The 25,807-nt window shown below is 38.5% G+C and overlaps 1 protein-coding gene across 1 annotated transcript; it reads left to right on the forward strand.

Moving 5' to 3' along the window:
- Positions 1 to 1,335: 1,335 nt before the first annotated feature.
- LOC113436161 (pancreatic alpha-amylase-like) lies at positions 1,336 to 18,500 on the forward strand. Its single transcript, XM_026700427.2, has 10 exons — positions 1,336 to 1,503; positions 3,733 to 3,879; positions 5,815 to 6,012; positions 10,667 to 10,897; positions 11,656 to 11,789; positions 11,891 to 12,013; positions 12,439 to 12,538; positions 14,155 to 14,276; positions 14,482 to 14,607; positions 16,365 to 18,500. Exons 1-10 carry the CDS (start codon positions 1,336 to 1,338, stop codon positions 16,555 to 16,557), a joined length of 1,542 nt encoding a protein of 513 aa, XP_026556212.2. The 3' UTR covers positions 16,558 to 18,500.
- The last annotated feature ends 7,307 nt before the right edge of the window (positions 18,501 to 25,807 follow it).

Genomic DNA, 25,807 nt, shown 5'->3' on the forward strand with positions numbered 1-25,807 from the left:
ATACTGTTAAATAAACTTTGGATGCCTTGTCCATACCGAGAAACCCTGCAGAGTCATTCCAACATTGGATTCCAATTCTTGCTATAGCTGGGTGTTCTTGGATAACTCATAAAAAAGATATGAAGATGGTTACTCTACTTCATTGCTTGTCTCCCAACAAGCAATTTTTTTGAGAATTAAACAGGGTGCTCGAATTTTACCTCCTATAACTTACAACCTTTGGACTTTAAAATGGACTTGACTGATATTTGTGAAAACTATCTTTGGAGAACTGATGAAAAACCTTAACCTCCTGATAAGAATGTTTGTCACTCCTCTAGGACATTAAAGCTGCTTCTGCTACTCAGTGGGGGTATCAATGGAAAAAGGATCAAAAACAGAAAAAATGATTATCTCTTATTAGCTCCTGATAGGAAACAATAACTCCCACCCCCTTTTCAGATAATAGTGTTTCTTTTCCAAACCAACTTTTGCATCACAAATTTAAGGATATATTTTTAAAACATGAAATATGAATTCCCCCATCTCTCCTTGGTGGCAAGACTCGTGACAGATAAGCAAAGCAAAACTCATCTCTGCCACTTCACTATATAGTTATAGCACTTCATGCAGAATTTCCCCAGTGCAGAATAAATCTGGTTTACGGAACTCAAAAGACCCCCAAAATTCAAGATAGGTGTTGAGCGAAAGACAAACTATCAACTCCCTATTCTTTGTGTAGAGAACAACTGCTTCAGCTCACAGGTGCCATAGAAAAGTAGCAAGACTTTATGCCTTACTATATTCTGTATTTATTATTGGGATAAGAGGAGAGTTATATGGGTTTTTATTGGTTCAGGTGACATTTCTTGGTTTAGGATGCTGTATACTTTTTGCAATTTAATCTCAGGCAGGCAAATATATTGGGCTGCTCCCATGGCTTAATGCTAGGCTAAATTATGTATCATTTCCTGCGATTTGGGGGAATAAGTGTTATAAAGAATAGATTGTTATGTGCTGGAGACCTCTGTCTTTTATCTTTTTTCTTTTGATTTGTAGATGTCCTTGAAGCGGATAGTACATTATCTAATATAGTTAGCAGAAGACATGGATGTAATTAATTCTTCTGAATCTTATCTTGGTTTATGCATTCAAAGTTTTCCCCGGGGAATTTAGTTCTTTATCTTCACCTGTTTCTCTTGTTTAAACCATCAAGTGGCTGTGACCTTTGATTAAATGTAGCCAATTGTGTTGAATGTCTCATGACTGGTGTGTACTTTGAGCTGTACCAGAAATATAAATACAGTACTGAAAACGGCAACTGGGAGCAGAGAAAGACCCATTACCCAAGGCAGTATGTGGATTTTAATTCTCCTTGCTGGTCTGGAACTTTGTTGGGCTCAGTATAATCCAAATATGTTGCCTGGAAGAACATCTATCGTTCACCTCTTTGAATGGCGTTGGAATGACATTGCTCTTGAATGCGAATGTTACTTAGCACCTCATGGATTTGGTGGAGTTCAGGTAGGTACAGTTTGATGGTAATTTCTGGGAAAGAAGTCTTTGTCTCTGACACAATTTCTCTGATTCCAAGAAAATAAATATTGCATTAAATTGAAATTTCAACAATGTTGACAATAGTGAAGGGCTGTGGAGATTTTTTTCATGGTATAAATCACCAAATAATCTTTCAAGCATGCTGACTCAACTTCCAGGATTTCCCAGTTAGTGTGGCAGTTGCTTAGGATTCTGGGAGTTGAAGTTTATACATCTAAAGAACAATGTAAATGGAGTCAGAAAGGTGCTTTTTTTAAGAGGTGACTGGACTTTCTGTTTTTTTTTTTTTTTGAAGATGTTTCACTTATCCAAGAAGCTTCTTCAGCTCTTGGATGAGAAGCGAAACGTCTTCAAAGAAAAACCAGAAAGTCCAGTTGCCTCTTGAATAAAGTGCCTTTGAGACAACCACAACCTGGATGACTGACAATCTCCATAGACAAATGTGAATGAAGATTCTCAGTCATTCAGGTCATAGTTGTCCCAAAAGTGTTTTTATTTCTCCAAAAGGCAACTGGATTTTGTTTTTTTCCTTGAAGATAATTCACTTCTCATCCAAGAAGCTTCTTTAGCTTTGAAGTCAGAGCTGAAGAAGTTTCTTGGATGAAAAGTGAAACATCTTCAAGGAATAAATGAAGTCCAGTTGCTTTTTTGGGGGGGAAAAACACTTTTGGGATATCTAAAGAACAGCTTGGTTTGGGAAGGACTGGCCAAAATGAATGAACCTTTTGTAAAGACGTGGCAGTGAAATTGTTGCATCAGTTTATTTGTGATGTGGAGTAAATTCGTGTTTTGTTGTACTGGGTGTGTGAAGTTAACATGTTCCTGTAAGTGTTCCAACTGATTTATTAGGCATAACATTTGTAATTCAGTTTCTTTTCAAGCATCCAACTAGTTGCTAAAAAGTTGGTTAAATGAAGGCAAATGAATAAGTAGTAAGATGGATACTGGCGGAAAAGTTGTTGCATCAACAGACAATCAGATTGCTGATTTATTCAACATTTATTTTCATTATGGCAATCCAAGCACCTCAGCCACCATTTAATTAAATACTTCATCAATCATAAAGACTTCCTAGCATAACAGGAAAAAAAAGCCATGTTATTTTTAACGGCTACATCATGTACTGTATAATTGGGATTGTGGAAATGAAAGCACTGTAGAGTATTAAAGCTAAGGAATTTTTACTGATGACCATTTTGCTAATGATAATACTCCATCAGATGCTGATTGTTTTACCTTTCCATCCGATGGTAAATATGTTCCCATATTATTCCAAAGAAATAGAAAAATAATGGGATATTATTATTATTATTACTACTCATGTAATATAACAAGCTGGACCAGTATTTTAATTTTACTTTCTAAATGAATGTATAGCAAACAACTTACTTTAATGAGTAACATCTAATTTATCATGCTAACATGTTCACTAGAGTTCTGGTCTTCTATATGTTCCTCCAGTACTTTCTTATGAAATTATATAAAATAAAGACACAGCAACGTCTCTAGTTGGCTGCAGCTGACATAAAAATATGCTTCATGTACAATACATCATGTTTATTTTATTACCTCAGTAGAAGTTGCTGTTTGCATTGAAAATAAGGCAGTCAATCTTACTTCATATTCAAAATTTATTGCCGTCCAGTAGAAATCAATGTTTTGTCAAATGAGCAAGCAAGCCTACTGCCCACTTATGATCAAATAATATTCTGAGCATCAAATGGATTATATGTTCTTGGTGTCAAGTAATAGAGGGGAATTCAGAGTGTAGTTCACTCCTGCCATGAATTAGTCTTCTAGTTAGTTCTCCCAGTTTTCTCCTAATAAATGTTTTATTTGGAAAGGATGGGAAAACTAATTGTGTGAGGGACACATAAGGCATTTTACTGGCTTTTGATTAACTGAAGCAGAATTCATAGGATTTCTAGTCACTCTTTTAAGTTTCTGATTTCAAGAAAAACCATGAACTTGAAGAGGAAAAAGTAAGGAAAGGCTGGGTTTTCTATACATGGGGCATTTCCAAACTGTTTTTTAGAAGTATTCCTTAAGAAACCCAAGTGCTTTCAAATCAAGGTAAGGATTGTACCATAGAGAATTTGCATAGTTCCATGGACTATGTCAAAAAGTATTTTCAGCCTGCCACTGAGCTACTGAAATAATGCTCTGTGTTGTTGGGTGATGTTATTTAATTCACAGATCTCTCCTCCAAATGAAAACCTTGTCGTTACAACACGGTGGAGACCATGGTGGGAAAGATACCAACCGGTCAGCTACAAGCTCTGTACACGATCTGGAAATGAGACTGAATTTAAAGACATGGTGAACAGATGTAACAAAGTTGGGGTAAGTGATCTGATATTCTGTGTAAGACTTTCGGTTCAAGTTAACTCTGCTTCCCTAATAGTGATACATATTCTTAAATTATAGCTTGCATTCTCTCAAACTAGTGGTAAGACCATCTTCGTTTAATCAATTCAAATGGAATCATTTTAATTTGATTAATTTAGAAAATGGTCTTGAATATCCTACAGTCATCTAATTTAAGATTAGTCTCTTCCAAATAATCACATTCCAGAAAAAATTTTTTGGGGTGCGATAAAATCTAGACTGCCTGAGGTCCTTCTTTCTTTGAATTAACAAAATGAAGACAAAAAGTTACTGGCTTGATTTTAGATATTACTGCTATATAATATGATGATATGATAATAATGATATTACTGTGATGATTCCATTTGTACATACAGAAACATTCAGCCTGCAAAAATGATAAGAAGTGTAATTCATGTGAGTCTCGGTGCTTAGAAATGTAAGGAATCACAAAAATTATATTTGACATAATTAACATTTGACATCAGACACTTGAGTCCATGTTGACTTACTTGTAACGGGAATTGGGAGAACTATGTTTTGGATCATTCCCTAGGAGCCCTGTCTACAAGCTGGGTCTAAATAATACAGGTGTAGTAATGGGAGCTATTTTGGGAACACAAACCAGCCACCAGCTATCTCTAAATTTGGAAAGGAGGGAGGATCAGCAAAGAGCATTCAGAAAGCACAGCATGGGAAAGCAAACTTCATCCTGACTGTGAAATCATCTACTGGTTTTTGTAAATTGTTTCATTGTTTCTCTCTTTATGTCTGCCCTACAAAGGTGAAATGTAAATTAGGACTGGATAGGTTCTGGAGGGACGGATTGATTGCCCTCACAAGCACAAAGTCTTTCATTTGATATCTTTTGAAAGTGATGCTTCCAGCGTACAAAGCTCAGAACGGTACTTTGGCAAATCAGTGTGGGAAAGAATTTATCATTGGGAACGGGGCACCTGCCAAGAATGTGGTTTGCATGCCTTTAACTGAGCCTGGGGCACAGATGGTATCATTCGAAGGGTAGTTGAGTAGCTTCCAAGGGTAGTAATAGAAGCCCAAGGGAGAAAGTGTTCCTAAGATAGGTTGAATATAAGCAATTTGCAAATGTTGCAGCATCTTGAATTATATCAGTAAGAGAGTGGGAATATGCAATTATAATACCTTACAATTGCATAACAACACTTCCAAATGTTTACATGTGTTGTTACTTAGTTATCTTTACAATCGATTAACTATTAATATCCTCCTGTTGTAGTATCCAAACTGCCTTGAGAAAATGATTTTCCAATTAAGGCCAAATTGTGAGTGCAAGTATCGATTTGGAGACTTTCTGATCTATAGTTTATAAGGGAATTTGAGTCTCATTTTTGTTAAGCTACACTTTTAATTCCAATGGACTAGAAATTAATGTGTTTTTTCACAAACCACAGAATATCTATCTTGTTCGTGACTAAAGAAAAAGATGAAGACCAGGTTCATATGACATTGCCACAGAACAGTGTTATGATGTCACAGGACGATGTCATCGTGACATCACTGTGGGATGGGCATGGATTTTATAATATGCATGGTGGTCTTAGGAAGCGCTTAGTGGTAAGTGACCCAGAGGTGGAGCTCTCACCTCACAATCAGGAGGCTGTGAGTTCGGTCCTAGGTAGAGGCAGACATTTTTCTCTCTGTGCATGATGGAGATATATCTACTGAATATCGCTCTGCGTTGGTGACAGGAAGGGCACCGGCCAGTAAACACTCAGCTCCATTCAGTCGCCCAGACTCCACCCTATAAGGGATTATGGGGTTCTTAAAGAAAGATGATGTCTCAGGACGCGCTTGATGTCACTTCGCTCCCATGCCCCTAGAACAGAGCCTCCTTTCAACTTGCTTTAATCTGATCAACTATTCTCTGCTCAGGTATACATTTATGTGGATACTGTTGTCAACCACATGTGTGGAGCTGCTGCTGGATCTGGCCACCATTCTACATGTGGAAGCTACTTTGATTCACACAAGCACGATTTTCCTGCTGTACCATACTCTGGATGGGATTTCAATGACTGGAAATGCAGAACCGCCAGTGGAGAGATAGAAAATTACAATGATCCTGACCAGGTATTTTTCTGAATTCATTAAAAGGTAGTCCTCGACTTACAACCACAATTAAGCCCAAATTTCAGTTGCTAAATGAGACGTTTGTTAAGTGAGTTTTGACCCATTTTACGACTTTTCTTGCTGCAGTTGTTAAGCGAATCACTGGAGTTGTTAACTTGGTAACACAGTTGTTAAGGGAATTGGGCTTCCCCAGAGACTTTGCTTGTCAGAAGGTCACAAAAGGCAATCACATGACCTGGGATCATGCAACCCTCACAAATATGAGTCAGTTGCCAAACGGTTGAATTTTGATCACGTGACCATAGGGATACTGCAGTGGTCATAACTGAAAAAGAGTCCACAATCACCTTTTTCAGTGCTGTTGTAACTTCGAATGGTCACTAAATGAACTGTTGTAAGTCAAAGACTACCTTTATATGTATATTCTGTTATTTTTTAAATGATTGAAACAGTGATGCCCAGTGAGACTGCATTTGGACAGCCTCATTCTTAAGCCAGGTTTCTGGCAGTTGTAGATAGAATGCAAACACCCTAGAACAATATGCTGATCTTTCATGAGTTTATTATTTTAATTTTAATTTTAAAATTGATTTGTATCCTGACTTTTTTATTTTTTACAAATAGCTCAAGGTAGCAAACATATCCAATAAATCTTCCTCCTCCTATTTTTGCTCACAATAACAAACCTGTGAGGTAAATTGAGTGAAGAGTCTCTATGGGCGAATAAGTAGCAATATAAATTCAATAAATTCAGTAGATAAATAGATAGATAGATAAAGATAAATAAAATAAATATGACTGGCTCAAAGTCACCCAGCTGGCTTTCATGCTAAGACAGGACTTGAACTCACAATCTCCTGTTTTCTAAGGTGCCTTTGTGCCTTAACCACTAGACCAAATTAGTTCAGTATTTCACAGGATTTAAGCTTGAGTGTCACTATGACAATGGACGCATGAAAGTAGATACAAGTAAAATTCATGTATGCATGTGTGTGTGGTTTACTAGAATTATATGTAATCTGAGCAGAAGAATAAAATTTGTCAAAAATCAATTAGGATTTCTTGGGCAGAATCTTCCATATTGGCTGTGAGCTATATAAAGATGCAAGCATTTCTGGGTCCCAGTGCCCCCCATTTGAGAGCTGTGGCTGGGCTTGGATGTGTCCTTTTCAGGAGGACTACGAAAATATAACTGACCAGTTTTGCTTTCATGTTCACTTAGCTATAACTTCTTCTGTCATCCAAACTGACAACATATGGTTAACATGAATGACAGTTTGAGCCATGAAACTGACTTAAAGTAGTAAATACTGACCACAGTTTATGAGTTAGATGAAATCATAACTTCTGGTAAATGCATAGGTAAAGGTTTCTTAAGTTTTATTTGTTGTGGTAAAGATGATTAAAGGTGCAATTAAGGCTTAGCTAGACTGGATCTTTCCTTGCGAAATAGCGGGTCAGAAATCTGTGGACTGCATGTGGTTCCTGTGCCACATTAGAAGTCTTAACAAAGTAGAAAGGGCAGATATTTGCACCTGTGGTTAGAGGAATTTACAAAATTTATGATTTAAGCCTTGCAAGGAGATTGATTCCAGGTCCCTTTTTTACGCTCCTTAAAAACACACTATTCTCACCAATGCCAGGCTATTTTTTTACCCATGTTAAGGGGAATTTAAGGGGCAAAATGTGTTATTTAAGTCTCTGCCAGCTTGCTCATTAAACCTTCCAGCACCGCCTTCCAAAATTGACAAACCTTTTCTTTCTCCTGTTCATTCTGTGATCACATCTTTTTTCAGTGCTAGGTCTTACATATGACATCTCTCTCTCTCTCTCTCTCTCTCTCTCTCTCTCTCTCTCTCTCTCTCTCTCTCTCACACACACACACACACACACACACACACACACACACACCAAATACAGTATGTACACACACATGTATGCTCACACAGACACATAATGTGTACTTCTATTCTACACTATAGCTTGATGGGATCTATAAATGTGGTAGAAAGAGTTATGGTGGCACAGTGTTGCAGGCTAATTTTACCCATTGCCAGGAGTTCGATCCTGACCGGCTCAAGGTTGACTCAGTCTTCCATCCTTCCAAGGTCGGTAAAATGAGAACCCAGATTGCTGGGGGCAATATGCTGATTCTGTAAATCACTTAGAGAGGGCTGTAAAGCACTGTGAAGCAAGTCTAAGTGCCATTGCTATTGCTACTCAAAATAAACATTGGTTCAGTACTTTCTGCTTCAGCAGTTCTGGAGCTGTATATTGCCATGTAGTAGTATGTCTTAAATGAAACCATTAATACATTAAGACTCTGATGAGTGCATGGTAGTTCTACCCATAGAGAAAGCTACCTGCTGAGTCTCCACACGATCCTTTTTTTTAATCATGAGAGGACGCTGTGCTATATTCCTGCATTATATTTTATGCTGGGCACAGAGGAATTACCTGCTCAGAGTGAATGAATTTTCAAAGTCAGTTTTATTCATTGATGGCAATAAGCAAGTATTTGTACTGCCAACAATCTCTCTGGACTGTTTGCAAAATAAACTTTAAAAAAGCAAAATACATCAAGTATAATAATATTTAGTACTGATTGCAGAAGAACTGTAGCAACCACAGATAATCAGATCAGTAACAGGTAACGGACTGGAAACACATTACTGAAAACTGGAGACATAAAAAAGGTTGGGAGAATAGAAACTGTTCTCCCTCCCCCCCCTCCCCCCGCCCAAATGCAAGGTGAATTGGTTTTGGGAGAATTGTCAAGACCTCAGCTGCAATGGCTCCTCTGAGACATTTTAATGTGTTATGATTTTTTAAAATGTATAAAATATGCTTTCTATTTTAAGAAAACAGCGTGTATCTTAGGTATCCGAACTTGTGGTAATTTCACTCTGTTCCAATTTTGTGGGCTTGGCGGGAAGCATCCTTATATCCTTATCCTTCTCCATAAGACACCTTGAAATTAAAGGGATGAAGGATGGGTGAAGAAGCAGAGCTAGCATAATTAACTTCTGCTCAGACTGACCAAGGTTTGAGGGAATGGGACTGATTTGAAGAGCTGGATGAACTGACCCTTAGCGCCAGTTTAGACCTCTTCTAAGAAGACCTGCTAGCTGGCATCTCTTCATGGGCAGGATGCCAATGCAAATAGCCTTTTGTTGCTTGAGGAACATTGGAAGTCTCAATTGACTCACATGATTGCCTGAATAATTGTCACTGCTCTCCTGGAATATTGCTGAGTATGAAGTCAGAACAAGGAATCCTGCTTTCATGACTTATATTACCTAGTTTGATATTATTTTATTTCAGAAACCTAGCAGCTAGTAATCTGTATCCTGAAGGTTGTAGAGTCTTTGTCAACTTCTGGCAGTCTCTGAGACAGGTTGAGAGAGATTCCGTGTAGACTTGAGAATCCATATCTGTCAGTCATAATACCGTTATTTAGCATTGGAACTTCTTATATTGGGGGGCTTATTTTAATAACAATGTTCTTAATTACTTTGAGTCCCTGCTTATTGTTTTTCTCTTCTGCACGTATACATGTATATAGAAAAACGCAATGCTTTTTGTTAGGGCTCAATGGTTAGAATGCAGTACTGCAGGCTACTTCTGCCGATTGCTGGCTGCCAGCAGTTCAGCAGTTTGATTCTCACCGGCTCAAGGTTGACTCTACCTTTCATCCTTCTGAGGTTGTTAAAATGAGGAGCCAGATTGTTGGGGGCAATATGCTGACTCTGGAAACTGCTTGGAGACAACAGTAAAGCATTGTGAAGCAGTATAGAAATCTAAGTGCTATTGCTGTCTTCTTTGTATCTGGCCTTGGGTTTGTAATAAACAAACTCGAATTTGAATTCAGTCTTAATGCTGAGCTCACTCTTCTAGATCCTTTTAGCAGCCATCCACGAGAATTTCATCCTTGTAAATGATATATACCCCCCTAACACCCCTCACCTTTAAATTGTAGAAATCTGGTCAAAAACAAAAATCTGCATTAATAGTTCTTGGTTCTCACATATAGCTAGGGATTTTAACATAAGATTATGTTTAAATGACAACCTCCTGTAATTCTAAATTTTATCATTGCAACCCATCTGAGAGGTTGACCCCTCAACTTGAGATTTATTTATTTATTTGTTTGTTTATTTATTTATTTAGCCACCCATCTTACCTCAGACTAACTCTTGGGTAGCTCTGAGTTCTATAGACTGGGCCTTCTAGTCCCACCTTAATCATAAAAGCCAGCTGGATGACCTTGGCCTCGTCCCTCTCTCTCAGTCCAACTCACCTCACAAGGAAGAAGGTGTGTTGGATAAGTTTGCCACCTTGAATTACTTGTCAAAATAATAAAGGTTAGGATACAAATAAATAAACAAACAAACTGAAATTTTCTTTGGCTGCCAGAGTCCAAGAATAACTTTGAAGACTATTTAGAGCAGGGGTCTTTAAACTTGACAGCTTTAAGACTTGTGGACTTCAACTCCCAGAATTCCTCCTCCAGTCAGTTAGCTCAGAAATTCTGGGAGTTGAAGTCCACAAATCTTAAACTTGCCAAGTTTGAAGACTTTTGATTTAGAGTCTGTTTTATGTTAAAAAAAGTGTGTTGGATATGTTGATTTCTTTAAATGAACTTTCTGAACAGGTTCGGAACTGTCGCCTTGTTAGTCTTCTTGATCTTGCACTAGAGAAGGATTATGTGCGTTCCAAAGTTGCGGAATATATGAATCACCTAATTGACATTGGTGTAGCAGGATTTCGCATAGATGCTGCCAAGCACATGTGGCCTGGGGATATGAAAGCCTTTTTAGACAAACTAAAACATCTCAACACGAAATGGTTTGCTGAAGGGACAAGGCCATTCATCTTCCAAGAGGTAAACTGCCTACATATCTTTCAAATACATATCAAAGGATCAATTTCAAATACATATCAAACATTGGAAAAAAGGCAAGGTTGAACATTTTCTTAGGCCTCCAGCTCTAAATAAAAGCCAAAGCTGGAAGCAGAACAGCATGAAAACATAACCTTACTTGTTATAAGCCACCTAATGAAAATAATTTAAAAACAATTTCTTAGCTTTTTGTAGGTAACAGCCTTGCAACATCTTTATTCCCCCCCCCCCCCACACATTTTGATGTTAAGCTATTCTGGTCAATATATCTATGAATTTATTAGCAAAATTTGAAGATTCCTAATTGTATGTGTGAACTGGCTCCACTGAAAAGCAAGTAATATGAAGTGATTTTGTATTTCTTGAAAGTTAACACCAGAGATGTGTGAACCAGGCAATCCTATTTGATTAGCTTGAAGGCAAAGGTGGAGCTGAATTATTATGTCTGTGTTTATGTAATTCAATAAGCCATGGTTTACATGGTTGGGTTCATACTAAAACTTAAATCCTGGTTTAGAAACCTCATTGACATCATTTTTACAACAAGCTAAACTACAGACAAACAAAATGTATTTAGCTTAATGAGAAGGAGGATCTTATTCAACATAGACTGCATATTGGATTTCTCCATTACTTTATTTTATCAGGAGATGTTGTCAGGTATATTTATGCAAGATATATAGTGCTTTTTTAAATTTAAGGTTGCATGCCACAATATTTTTCCTTCTGATTTTCACCAGGTGATTGATCAAGGTGGGGAGGCCATTTCATCCAGTGAGTACTTTGGAAACGGCCGAGTAACTGAATTCAAATATGGTGCCAAACTAGGGACAGTCATTCGCAAGTGGCATGGAGAAAAGATGTCTTATTTGAAGTAATGTAGCTTTCCGCTTTTTAAAAAAGATTCCTAGCTCATTGACATATTGTGTTCACTTAAACTGACTCTTGCTGTCTTTTTTTTTTTTTTTTTTTAAGGAACTGGGGCGAAGGCTGGAGTTTTATGCCTTCTGATAAAGCTGTTGTCTTTGTGGATAATCATGATAACCAGAGAAGTCACGGAGGTGGTGGAGCTTCTATTTTAACCTTCTGGGATTCCAGGTGAGAAGGACTTCTGAAGGTCCCTCCGCCAGATGTTTCTTAGACTAATTGGGACAACTGCCACAAGTAGGAGGATTTGGGATAGTAGCAACAATTCTCAAAACTATTCTTATTGAGTTTTTTCAGTTCTTCCCCTGTTTTGGTAGGCAGAACTGTGTGTGCTACACAGCCTTTTCTGCATCCCTTAAACTAGCCAGGTGGCAGCCCAGAAACCTCAGAGAAAAAAAACAAGTCCATTAAAATACCTGTGCCGAAGAAAGATTTGTCAACCCAATTGCTTCTGTGTATATGGAATGAAGTTAGGTATTTTTTTTCTCTTGATCTCAGACACCAAAATCATTGGGTCCAGAAAGCCTGACTGAGTTTCTCTTGCTAGAGAAATACAAATATGAGTTTCTCTGCCTTTTTTTAAATTTCATATTTAGGCTCTATAAAATGGGAGTTGGCTTCATGCTTGCACATCCATATGGCTTTACAAGGATCATGTCAAGTTTCAGCTGGCCAAGATATTTTGAAAATGGAGAGGTCAGTGTCTCTTTTGTAAACTTAACAAACAGCTTGGGGAAATGAGCAGCATCTATTAATTATGTATTGAGAGGGAATCTTGGATGCCTGATGGATGCCTTTTATTAGAACAATGTTGTGACCAGGCTGATTCCTCTTCATCCTTGGCAATATTTCATAACACTGTTTAATATCTGTACCAGAGATAGGGAATCTGTGGGGCAAAGGCATTCCTAGCATATCGTTTATAGTTCTCTATGGATTTGAAGAATGAAATATCCCCTCATCAAAGCTTTTTTGTCTGTTAACCAAGCCATCCCACTTGCTGGGACCCTTAAAGTGATCAAGAGGCATAACATGGTTGAGAAAGTTTGCTACACCTACATGAAACTTACAGCCTATAGGTGCCAAATATATTTAATACGTAAATGAATAAAAGAGATCATGCTTGGTTAGCATCTGGTCTGTAGCTCCAAAGGTTGTGCTGACCCTGAACTTAGTAATGGGCTGGACAAGAGCCAGACAATGGAAGATAAGAGAATAACAGAGTTGGAAAGGACCTTGAAGGTCTTCTAGTCCAACCCTCTGCTCAAGCAGGATATCCTATACCATATCTGACAAATTCTGAAATGATATATAAGTTTTCCTGCTTGAGCAGGGAGTTGGACTAAAACAGTGGTGGCTAACCTTTTTGGGCTCCTGTGCCAAAAATTGAGCACATGCTTGCACACTCGCACTTGTGTACCAGCACCCAGAAGGCAATGCGTGCCCCCCCATGTCCCCTACACATGCGCGCGCAATCCCACACTCCACCCCACCCCGCCGCCTCCTTACCCACACTGCACCTCACAGCTGATTTTCAGCCAGTTTGAGGCCTTTTTCGGCCTCCCAAAGGCTTGAGGAAGGCTTCTGCAGGCTTCTACAAGCTTTGTAGGCTGAAATTTAGCCCTGTTTCACCACTTCCTGTTTTTCCAAAAATACTGGAAGTGATGAAACGGGGCTAGATTTCGGCCTACAAAGCTTGTAGAAGCCTTCCTCAAGCCTTTGGGAGGCCGAAAAAGGCCTCAAACTGGCCGAAAATCAGCTGTGAGGCATGCACATGCGCAGTGAGGTAAGTTTTCCTGCAGCTTGCATGCCGGCACAAATGGCTCTGTGTGTCACCTGTGGCATGCGTGCCATAGGTTCACCATCACAGGACTAGAAGATAAATTCTGAATTTCTGTTACATTATTAATTGATTTGCCTATATAAGTCTTCCTCTTGGGTTTCAGGGATAAATAGTTGGAAAAAAATGGAATTCTGTTTTTGTATATGATAACCACAGTGAAATTTTTGTATGCACAAAGATAGAAAAAATTAGGAGATGTGCTGCAAATAAACTTAGACAAACAAACAAACAAACATAGGAATGGTCAGTGAAGGTGATAGAATTTACTGAGATGGCTCAATTGACATTTGATTAAAGAAAAGACATTTATTGCTGACTGGAAACCCTTTATGGAATTTTTGCATAAAAGAAAGAAAATGAATTTATGATCATCAGATAGCCTAGTCTAGTTTGTATATTTTAATCTCACTTGTTTTATTTATTTATTTTTACATTTTCTTTTCATGTTTAATTTGTATTTAACCACCAGGATATTAATTCCTGGGTTGGTCCCCCAAGTTATGAAGATGGATCAATTAAGTCTGTAACAATTAATCCAGACACTACCTGTGGCAATGGCTGGATCTGTGAACATCGGTGGCGTCAAATAAGGTTAGAAAATTTCACAATTCCTATTCTAACAACAAGATATGCATGCTTCCCAGATCCTGTCATCTTCCAGACCAGTTGGTCATCAGTTCCCATAATTTCCAATCAGAACATGCAACACATCAAGCTGGGACATGTAACACATGTAACACATCAAACTAATGTAAGTCAAGATTTTGAATAACTATTTCTCCTTTTTTTCTCCAAGGAATATGGTTATTTTCCGCAATGTTGTGGATGGGCAACCATTTACCAATTGGTGGGATAACAACAGCAATCAAGTGGCATTTGGTCGTGGTAACCAGGGATTTATTGTCTTCAATAATGATGACTGGTAAGTAAACAGGGATTTTACATACAGGATACAGACCTCTTGTCGGAACTAGGGACTACACTGCAGCATTTCCCAAACAAATGTCTACAGACACCATAAACTTCATCTAACCTTGCCCTTGTTTTTTTCTGGCTAGAGAATATGGGATCTGTAGTGCAGAATTCTGGAATGTACTGGGCTTGGAAAGGCTACTATCCAGGGGTGGGATTAAAAAATCACAGCAACCGGTTCTCTGCCTAGTTGCTTGGTGAGTGTGGCCTACCGGAACTTCTGAGAGGGCTGTTTTTCACCTTCTCCAGAGTCCGGAGTTTTCCCCTCGGGCCTCTGGGAGGGCAAAAACAGCCTCTCCTGGGCTCTAGAAGTCCTCCAGAAGCTGGAAACAGGCCTGTTTCCAGACTTCTGGACTTTTCGGGAGGGCTGTTTTTCTCCCTCCCAGAGCCTCCGCGTGGACCCTGCACTTACCTGCATCCAAAATGGCCCATATGGAGACTTCTGGGAGGTGCAGTGTAAGGCAGGGTGGTCAGGGCGGGGCCAGCCAGTCGGTTCAACTGCCGGTTCAGCAAACCAGATTTAAATTTAACATCTGGTTCGCCTGAACCAGCCCAAATCGTCTGAATCCCACTCCTGCTACTATCTGTCTCAAACGATCAGGTTAGTCAGATGCAGATAATCTCAGGACATTGTTTATTGCATTTTGCTTATTTATTAGAATCATAATTAATTAATTAGTTAATATGCTGCATGACTTCCAATAACTTTGGCCAGCTTTTAGCTGATCTTTGGGTTTGCACCTTTTCCAACTACTATTGAAAGAAGAATATGGTCGCACACAACTCACAAACTAATAGCGATGGTAGTGTACAAACTACTTTGCAAAACAATTGGGCTCCATAAGCCAATTCTTATGATTTCAACTCAAAACATTCTTAAACAAATGAAGTACATGAAAAGATGATGTATGTATGTGTGTGTGTGTGTGTGTGTGTGTGTGTATATATATATATATATTTGTTTTCTTAAGTTTTTGTGGGTACTTACATGTATGGCATTCAGCTTTGTTCAGAGCCTGATGATGGCAGATGAGATTCTGCCGAAACGTTGCTACCACTTTAAAAGCACAACTATAATGACATGGGAAAATACCCGAACAAAGCTGAATGCCATACATGTAAGTACCCGCAAAAACTTAAGAAAATATATGTGTGTGTGTTTATAGGTTTTCACGGGTACAGGTATGTAGGTCTAGGTGTGTTTATTCGTCTTGGAGTTTGCACACAGACCAAGACTCCCAACCAATCAGGATGAAGAAAAAACCATTCTGGCACAGCAGTAGGCTAGCCCCAAATTTAAAACAGAAACGGCTGTGAAAGTCTGACTCACAGACGAACACAATACAGAAGCCTGATGATGGCAGATGAGATTCTGCCAAAACGTTGCTACAACTTTAAAAGCACAACTATAATGACATGGGAAAATACCCGAACAAAGCTGAATACCATACATGTAAGTACCTGCGAAAACTTAAGAAAACATACATACATACATACATATGAAAGATTAGCCTGACATAATCTACTTTGGGACTTTAAATGCTAAAAGACAACACTTTGATTTGGGACTGGGAAATTGGATGCCAATGTTAGGCATTGTATTACAAAACTATAGTCTCAGAGCAACAAAATTAAATCTAGGGAATAAAAGTGTATCATATAAAATCACTACATTTGCCTAATTTGAATACTTTCCTTTATTAATAGGAATCTGATTGCCACGTTACAAACTGGCCTTCCTAAAGGAATTTACTGTGATATTATATCTGGACAGAAGGAGGGTAATAATACCTGTACCGGAATTAAAATCCAGGTCAATGGAAATGGCACTGCTGATTTTAACATTAGCAATTTTGCTGAGGATCCATTTGTTGCCATTCACGTCAAAGCTAAATTATAATCTCAGTGAGAGAAACATATTTCAACAATTTTGTTTTCCAAAGTAATGGACATCTTCAAAAATCATTTTTGTCTTCCATTTGCTTTACTAAGAAAAGGTCTTTGCTCTTTGTTTTGTCCATGGGTTTTTGTTACATTTAGCCTGTTAAACGTATCTCAAATAACTTCAGGTGGCCAGTCCTGAGAGACAGCATAATGTATAAAATAGTCACAGCATTTACTGTTCCATCACATGTTGATCTTCATCCCACCTCTGACCTCTGCAATATGGGGTCTCTCTCCATATCAGATTAGTACCCAACTTTTTCAGCTCTGCAGATCGGCAGCAGCAATGGCAGCAGAGAAAATGGTCTCCCGCAAGCATCCAGGACCAGGGGTTGGGGATCCTGCTATACATAACATCACAGAAAAACCACTGTTTAAAAGTGGTTTCAGACAACCATCTTCTGGTAACAATAGTGCAAGAATTTATCCTAGATCTAGATTCATCCCCCCCACCCAGTTGAATCGGCCTACGTCTAGTTTAATGAAAAGAAGGACTAGGGGAGACATGATAGCAGTGTTCCAATATCTCAGGGGTTACCACAAAGAAGAAGGAGTCAAGCTATTCCCCAAAGCACCTGAAGGCAAGACAAGAAACAATGGACGGCCCCTAATCAAGGAGAGAAGTAATCTAGAACTAAGGAGAAATTTCCTTGAAAACAATAAGTGGAACAAATTGCCTCCAGAAATTGTGAATGCTGCAACCCTGAGAGTTTGTAAGACGACATCAGACAACCATTTGTCTGAATTGGTTTAGGGTTTGCTGCTTGAGCAGGAGGTTAGACTAGAAGACCTCCAAGGTCCCTTCCAACGATTCTATTCTGCTCTGCTCTTGTATTCTGTCCTAACAACAAATGGAGTTCCATGACAAGAGAAAGATCTGGGGAGGCTATCCCCCTAAAATGAGTTTTTGTTAGTGTGGCGCTCGCAATAGACTAAAGCCGAAGTCTTCACTCCGGTCCGTGTTTCCAGCGGGAACACGGACCATTCCTATTGGCTGATGCTGTTTGACATCCGGCTATAAAAGGGAGCTGTCAAACGACATCAGCTGTTGTCCGCCAGCTGGCTGCCTTGTTAGCGCGGCAGCCTCAGCAACCCTTTATTGTCTCAATAAAGTAACAGCTGAAGTTCGCTCCGAGTTTGCCTCAGGTTATTCCGCCGCTCCACAACAGTTAGTTCTTTGAGGCAGTCCAGACAAGAAGCACAATCAGGAGTACTACCTTTATTGCTATGTTACAAAAATCTTGCAAGAGTGAAAGTATTCCACCCCCACTTTCCTTTTGCTTTACAGAAAACTAGGGAGGGTCTCTTCTAAAACATTTCCCATACCCTCCCTCCTTTTGAGGGCTAAGTTGTCTACTACATGCTAGTTGTCCAATTTACATTTCTCTCTCCTGTCTTGCAAGGTCATTCCCACATGCCATTACAGTTCTTTGCATCGGGGATGTCTATAGAGAGAGGTAGCTTTAAGTTGTAGGTGACATTTGCATTGAATCAGTTTTTCCTATATTTAAGTGATGGAGACCACAAAAAGTAGCTACAGTAGATGTCGAAGAAGGTAAATCCTAGCAAAGTTTTTTTAGCAAAACGTTTCCCAGAAACAAAAATAGGAACAAAGTGGGATTGCGTAGTAAGAGTATGAACACACCTTAAGCAACCAAGTTCGTAAGCCTGCAGTTGGCTCAATGCCAAGTGTAACAGGATGTGAACATTATTTGCCATTCAGAAACATATGTATTTCTGTGATTATTTTACTTAAAAGTAAAACAGTGTTATATACACTATTAACATAAAGTACTGGTCTATATATGTATACACATCCTTACCATTGCCAAAGATATATTTAAAATGGTTGTAAATATTAGGAAGTATTACAAAATAAAGCTTAAAGGTTAACTTAAATCTGTGTCTTGTCTTATTTTGAATTTGTAATATCCAGAATCAGATAAAAAATATTTGGCTTATAAATCTTGACAATAAATCAGTCACCAAATGAGAAGTTTCTGGACTTTTGTTTAAATCTATATGGATTGTTATAATATTGCAATACAAAGAAAATAGAAAAGAAAAACCCAAGGTGATACATAAAAAGATTGCTACATTTGAATTAAACAAAGTATAGTGAAAAAAGAAAAGAAAAAGAAGGTAACTTTTTAATGGTATATCTTATCTTGTCCTTCTGCTGGTATTCCCAACCACCAGTCACTGTTTATATATCTGGACTTTGCATCAAATTCTAATTGTTGCCAGTTTCTATTTGAATCATCAAAAAACATATTCCAGATGTCCAAATCTGCCTTATGTTTTATATTAGAGCCATTTCTGCTGCAACTTAACTAAACTTTTTTTGCGAATGTACAGTCAATGTTGCTATTATGGCATATATCCAATTTTAGTCTCCCAGTCTGATATATAGCAAGGTATCAATTTTCCAATATTGTGCTAGGTTTATTCTTGTTTCAATCTTAGTAAATTGTTTCTTACTAAATTTAATATTTTTCATGTATGGTGCTTGGAATTATGACCAATAGAAATACCTGTGATTTCAATTTATATTTTAGATTTAGTTTTTTTTATTCTTTTGATGTATTTCTTTTCAATACCTTTGCATTTTTGCATGTCCACTATGTATAGTAAAATGTTCTTTGTTTCTTACATTTTCAACATTTGTCTGTTTTTATCTATCTTCATAGATATCATAATTAATATATCTTCTATAGAATATTTCTAGAGAATATAAATCAAAGTGCCTTAGAGTAAATTTTATTGATTTTTCCCCATAGCTCTTCTCTTTGGTCAATTGTAATTACTTTTCTCAAATTTTGCATCCATTTTATCTTCTAATTATTTAATTTGTTCTGTCCCTGTGTCATATTTCAGCAATAATTTATACATCCATCTTAATAAATGATCTTGGTTTTGTATAAAAATTTCAATTTTGTCATCTTTCTCAAAGACACTCCTTTTTTCGAGATTGTTTTTTTTATTTTTATGATTATTTATAATTGTGGTAAATTAACTTTATGTCCTAGTTGCTCTGAAACTTGAAAAAACATCTTTGATCCTCGTATATTTGACCAAATAGATGAAATGTATTTCAAAGACATGAAAAGTTATCAGAAAGAAAGCAAAGTTTTGCCATCTGAGTAGCATAATATAAGAAAATGGATTTTGATATAAAGAAAGTAGATTTCAATTGAACAGTGGCTGAAATCTCTTGTCCTGTAATACTGCGGATCCCAGGAGACTGCAAAAAGGATTTTGGACAAGATGTGATGAATGCGTGTGAGAGATGAAATGGAATTGATAGAGTGCCAAATGTCTATGATTATTACATAATAAAAACTCAAGAAATTTAAGCCTGTGCTATTTTTATTTATTTCATTTTACTTCTTAAATTTACTTGCCACCATCTTCTTTCAGGGCGACTGAGTGGCTTACAGCATAAACATTAAAATCATCAAATATAAATATAAACTCAATAAAACCACAATACAAACAGAATAAAATTATTGTCTGAAGTTGGAGAAGGAGGAAGCCGCATGCATGGGAGGGTGTTTCTCTAAAAAGGAACACAACACTTCTTAATCTCAACTATGACATTAATGTCTTATTTCATTAATAGGCAAATAATTCATGGCAATAAAACATACAACGTTTTGGACCAGAATTCCCACGATAACTTTCTCTGTCATGTTTCCTGGGAAATATAGGAGTTGAAATACCCATGAAGAGGGTCCATAGTTATCTGGACACTGAGATGGGGGGGGGCATATAAATTTAATAAATAAACCTGAGAAATGCTTCCACTATGCATTTCTCTGGCCTGTAAAGCACCTCCAAATATATGATTGTGTAATTCTATCAGTACGCTAGACAAAATACTTGCTGATACTCTTTCTTAGTGGACCTCGGTCTTTATTCATCATCATCTTTTAATGACCCCCATAATCCCCATGTAGGTTGGAGTCTGGGCAATTGAATGGAGCTAGCAGAGTGTTTACTGACCGGACGCCCTTCCTGTTGCCAATGCGGAGTTTTGTTCAGCAGATATATTCTCATTGTGCCCAGAAAGAGAAATATCTGCCTCTACCTAGGATCAAACTCCCTGTCCTAGGAAGGACCCCAGTCTTTATTGTGACAGTAAAATGAGCTGTCATGACAATCTCTTCTGACTTTCTTCATTATCTTAAGTGGTTTGCAGCTGGTGGTGTGTTTTGCAGTGTGGAAAATAATGTAACGCAGCTTACATCACAGCTCCGACAAAATGCCAGCATCTTGGATATAAGAGGGAGGGGGCAGTTTGTTCTGGTGACAGCCAATGAAAAAGGGTTCTCTGTGGACCCATTGGAAGGTGAGCGTTTTGCCTTTCATTCTGAAAACAATCCACAAAGGGTTTTTTAAAAAAGCCAAAAAGGCTTGGCTCCTTGTCCCTCTTTGCCCCCATACAGCTGTAAAAAGGCAGGCTGGTGTTTGTCAGGCTTAAAATAAAAGGGGGAGAGAAGCGTAATGGGATCTCACAGGCATTTGCACTCTTTCAAAATGAAACATAAAAAAGGACCTTCAAAGATCTTTGATTAGGAAATGAACAGATGGGGAAACCATGCAGTCTGTTTGTTCTTTCTGTCCTTGAATATAAATTCTGGGGAAAAAAAGGAAGCGTATGCGTATCTGTGATTCAGCTTATTTTGGAAAGAGATATTTGCTACTGCAAGTACGCACAAGTACAAGGTACACAAGAGTAAAAAATTGGTGATCTGGTATCTTTTTTAACGCCTTCACTGTGTGATTGATAATTATTTAAAGCCACACATTTTTTAAGGTTATTGTGTTTTTAAAAAAAAATCATTTCCCCACTCTCTCTCCAAAGGTTTCCTTCATACAGTTCTATAACCATCATATTTGAAAAGAATCTTTATAAGAAGAACATTTTGTGGAACAAAATGGATGCATGAAATGTATTTCTCCCTTATTGTGCCATATTGGCCATACAGATTCTTTTTCCAGGAATGTTTATAATACTTTTAGTACATAGTTTGATGGGCATTCCCCATGTTAATCCATGTTCCAATATAGGAGAGTTTTAACAGAAGAAGAAGGAGGAAGAAAAAGAAAGAGGAGGAGAAGGAGAAAGAACAGGAAGGGAAATAAAATGCTAGAATTAACAGATTACAAGAAACTAGATATTTTATGCTGCACCACTTCGTTGCAGTTCCAACTGGCCAAGTGCCTTTCTTATTGGAAGGACACTGGGCAATTATTGGGAGTTCACTAGATAATTGCAAAGAATAGGCCTTTTTCAGTGAAAGCCTCCGACACTGGGATGGAGGAGATATTTTTTTTGGATAATGAGATGTGTGGCATATAAATTTAACAAATAAATAAATTTAAACAATATACAGCCTAATTTTACTTATCCAGGTAGCCTGTCCTGGTGACAACCCTCAAGTGACAATCTATTCAGGTCTGGGTTCCTCACATCAGAAGATAATTGATTCACTGAGGGGAATCTCCTTTTCAAGAGATGCAGATCCTGAAAAGGTAAAAATAATATTAGTTTGACCTGTTCATCCAGGTAGCTGATGAAAACAACTGAACCATGAGCAATCCAACAGCATAGAGCCCCATCCGGAGAGTGGGTTTCACTTCTCAGGTGGGTTTTCCTAAAAAAGAGAGCCACTTTCCTTTGGGCTTTTGGTTTTCTTTGGAGGGTGAAGGGCTTATATTTTGCCTCCTTCAAGATTGAATGAAAACAAGGCAAAGCTGCACTTTCTAGATAGCCAGGGCAGCAGCAGGGCTGAGAGTCCAGTGAATCTGGACAGCAAGCTAAGATCAATTGCAATACAGCCTCTGTTTTATTTCACCTGGGGTGTGTGAATTTGTCCTGGCGTGTGAATGAATGAGGGATGCTGGGTCTGAGATGAATGTGGCTGGAAGGTATTTGTATAACCCTTCAGTTTTCCTTCAGGTCTCCAATTGTATTCTATACAATAACATTTAAATTCCTAATGAATTCTGGAAGGAACCTTTCTTGCAGGCTAAAGGGACTGCACCGTAGGATATCCCTGCACTGCTGATTTTCTCCACTGTGAAGTGAAATGCAGTATATTGAAGAAAGTATTGTAAGTGCATGCTGGTCATGTCCCCTACATTTTGCTTTACTACATGTTACCAGTGTAATAAAGAGGTGGGAGACCCAGTGGGCTTATTTCCTGCTTTTTATCTCCTGCTGGTAAACTATATCTTTGTTTCCATCTGGTGTCAAATTATCCTTTGTTTCTCATGAGACCATCACCAGAAAAGCAAATAACAAGAAGAAGCTTGTTAATCTGAATTTGTAAATCCTCTTCAGGCTTGAATTTCTAAACAAAGAAGCAGCAGGAAAAAAAAACCTATGGCATTTTTAGCTGCAATGAGAGGAGAGACAGAAGCAAGAAATATTCAGTTTGCATTCCTGCGTATTATTACTGGGTTTTATGAAAGGCATGATAAATGTGTGTCCTGTTCTTTTTAAGCTGTCCATTATGTGTCCAGATCTACATTTACATGTTTTATATTCTTTCAAAGTATTGTAAGATGAAGTGAAGTTGAACATACTTGAAAATATGAGGAATGATATGAATGCTTCTATTTTTCCCCAGTACAGCAAACGAGTGGGATGTATTGGACTGAGAAACAGTGACTTTCCCAAAGTCAGCCAGTGAATTTCCATGAGTGATGGTGGATCTGAATCTGAATGTGGTCACTCAATCATTTTGTCAACTGCCTCTTCTTGTGGGCTGTTTTAAATGATACATAGGGGGGAAAAAATCAAACTTCAAGAAAGAAATAATGCCTTGGACAGGGGCGGTACCAATATCAAAGACACACTCAGAGCAATCAACAACTTGAAATCAGAATGGTATTCAAACTTGGTTAATCCTGGACTGTGCAACATATGGGGGCATTTGGGAGAAGTGAACTACAATAGAAGATCAATATAACGACAATTTAGAGAATAAGTATATAAGAATGCCTTATTTTATATCACCCACAAGGTGTATGGACATCTATTATTGGTAATCATACCTATCACAGTAGGTATTTTTCCAGAGAAAATGAATATATTTGCTAGTAAGAGCTGTGCTATTCACTAAGTAAAGGTAAAGTTCCCCTCGCACATATGTGCTAGTTTTTTCTGGCTCTAGGGGGCGGTGTTCATCTCCGTTACAAAGCTGAAGAGCCACCGCTGTCTGAAGATGTCTCCGTGGTCATGTGGCCAGCATGACTAAACACCGAAGCTGCATGGAACGCTGTTACCTTCCCACCAAAGTGGTCCCTATTTTTCTACTTGCATCTTTACATGCTTTAGAACTGCTGGGTTGGCAGAAGCTGGGACAAGTAACGGGAGCTCACTCCATTACGCGGTGCTAGGGATTCGAACCGCTGAACTGCTGATCTTTCTGATCGACAAGCTCAGCATCTTAGCCAATGAGCCACTGTATCCCTATTCTACCTGATCATAAACTTAAAAAAAATAAAATTAAATTAAAAAGGTAACCAAATCAATGGTTGTTGGGGTGCTGGTCCCTACTCAAGTCACTCTCTGGATTCATATTTGATGCCCTCATTATTGTAAGGGCTACACTGTCTACTAGCTACACCACTGGACGGTGGGGGATGACTGAAGAGGGAACAGCCTGCTACTTACAGCCAAGCTCTTTGTGGCAAAGTTGCAAGGTCAGGGAGCTGACTTGTGAGTACCAGCAAACAAAGATGTACTTGCTGCAGTTTATTCTTCCCAGACCCTTCGGACTTCAACATGAGTGGTTGAAAACAAAAACAGGGTCTTTAGAGTGTCAGCAAACCAAGAACTTAAACATAAACTCTTTCTTTCTCTCTCTTTCTCTCAAAAAAAAATATCAAATTGACGGAGAAAATGGGACAGGCAACAGCAGCAGCAGCAGCAGCAGCAGTTTCAGGCTTATTCTCCTCCTTCACACCAGGAGACTTAATGCGGGTGAAATATCTGGCCCCTTCCTTTCTTCTTCTATGTCTTTCCAATAAGACCCTGAAAAACGAGCCAGGTTGCTGGCATAAATGGGTGGGAGACTCTGTTTATATAGGACTTGATAAAGGTCATTTCCTGCATTTCTTCTCCCTGCTCCTGCCCTTACAGCGTAGCAATCTTTAAGCTTATCCAGCTAATGGGCCATTGTGGTCAGAGCTCCATGGCTGTTGTTTTTCCTTCACCAATTTCAATTCTGATTAAAAGTGTCCAGAGCAAGAGTTACACAATCAGAGGGCCCAACCCAGTGGTGGGATTCAAAAAATTATTTTACTACCGGTTCTGCGGGCATGGCTTGGTGGACGTGGCAGGGGAAGGATACTGTAAAATCTCCATTCCCTCCCCCTCCTGCAGGAAGGTTACTGCAAAATCCCATTCCCTCTCCGCCCCACTAACCTGCTTTCCAGCCCAGTTCTCCTGTGCAGGGCAGCAAAAGAAAACCCAGCCAATCAGCTGGGACTCAGGAGGCAGAGAATAGATGGGGGCGGGGCCAGTCAGAGGTTGTATTTCCTGGTTCTCCGAACTACTCAAAATTTCTGCTACCGGTTCACCAGAACTAGTCAGAACTTGCTGAATAGCACCTATGGCCCAACCTCTTGGCTACTGTATTAACAGCTTTCCCCAAAGTTGTTGTTACCATTTGATTTTTAATATGAAACATTTGCAAATTGTTAAAGGCGTGGGGGCCGTCATATTAACTGCACCAAATTATCTCATAATTGTCAGTTTAGTTTTTGTCTGGGATATGTTCAGTTTTAGGCAGGGCTGTCCTTGGCACACTACTCAAAGACAAAATGGGACCCATCTTCTTTTAAAGAGTTAAATATAAAGGTTAAATATTGTTATGATCTTTATATAAAGCTTTAAGACAGTGGTTCTTAATCTGTGATTCACAGACCTGGGAGGGAGCTCTAAGTTATCAGAGGGGGGTCCATGGAGATTTGAAGAAATCTTATGATTTAAATCTTGAGATGAATCTTGAGGTCCATGGCCACAAAAGGTGTTTAAACAGAGTCTGTGGTAAAAAAAAAAAAAAAAAGGTTGAGAACCACTGCTTTAAGATTTTGTTTTGGACAGACTTCTGAGTTTTATAATCAACTGAAAAAAAAAGCTGTAGGATGCAGCTTCCAAGATCTGCAAATGAGCATCGCACACCACCCAA

Source organism: Pseudonaja textilis, chromosome 3 (genome assembly GCF_049901715.1).
Source record: "Pseudonaja textilis isolate UNSWEBS1 chromosome 3, rPseTex1.2, whole genome shotgun sequence".
In the NCBI taxonomy this organism is placed as follows: Eukaryota; Metazoa; Chordata; class Lepidosauria; order Squamata; family Elapidae; genus Pseudonaja; species Pseudonaja textilis.

Coding starts and splice junctions, on each gene's coding strand:
- LOC113436161 (XM_026700427.2), top strand. CDS start 1,336: ATGTGGATTTTAATTCTCCTTGCTGGTCTGGAACTTTGTTGGGCTCAG. Junction 6,013..10,666: donor ATTACAATGATCCTGACCAG/GTATTTTTCTGA, acceptor CTTTCTGAACAG/GTTCGGAACTGTCGCCTTGT. Junction 12,014..12,438: donor TTAACCTTCTGGGATTCCAG/GTGAGAAGGACT, acceptor TTTCATATTTAG/GCTCTATAAAATGGGAGTTG.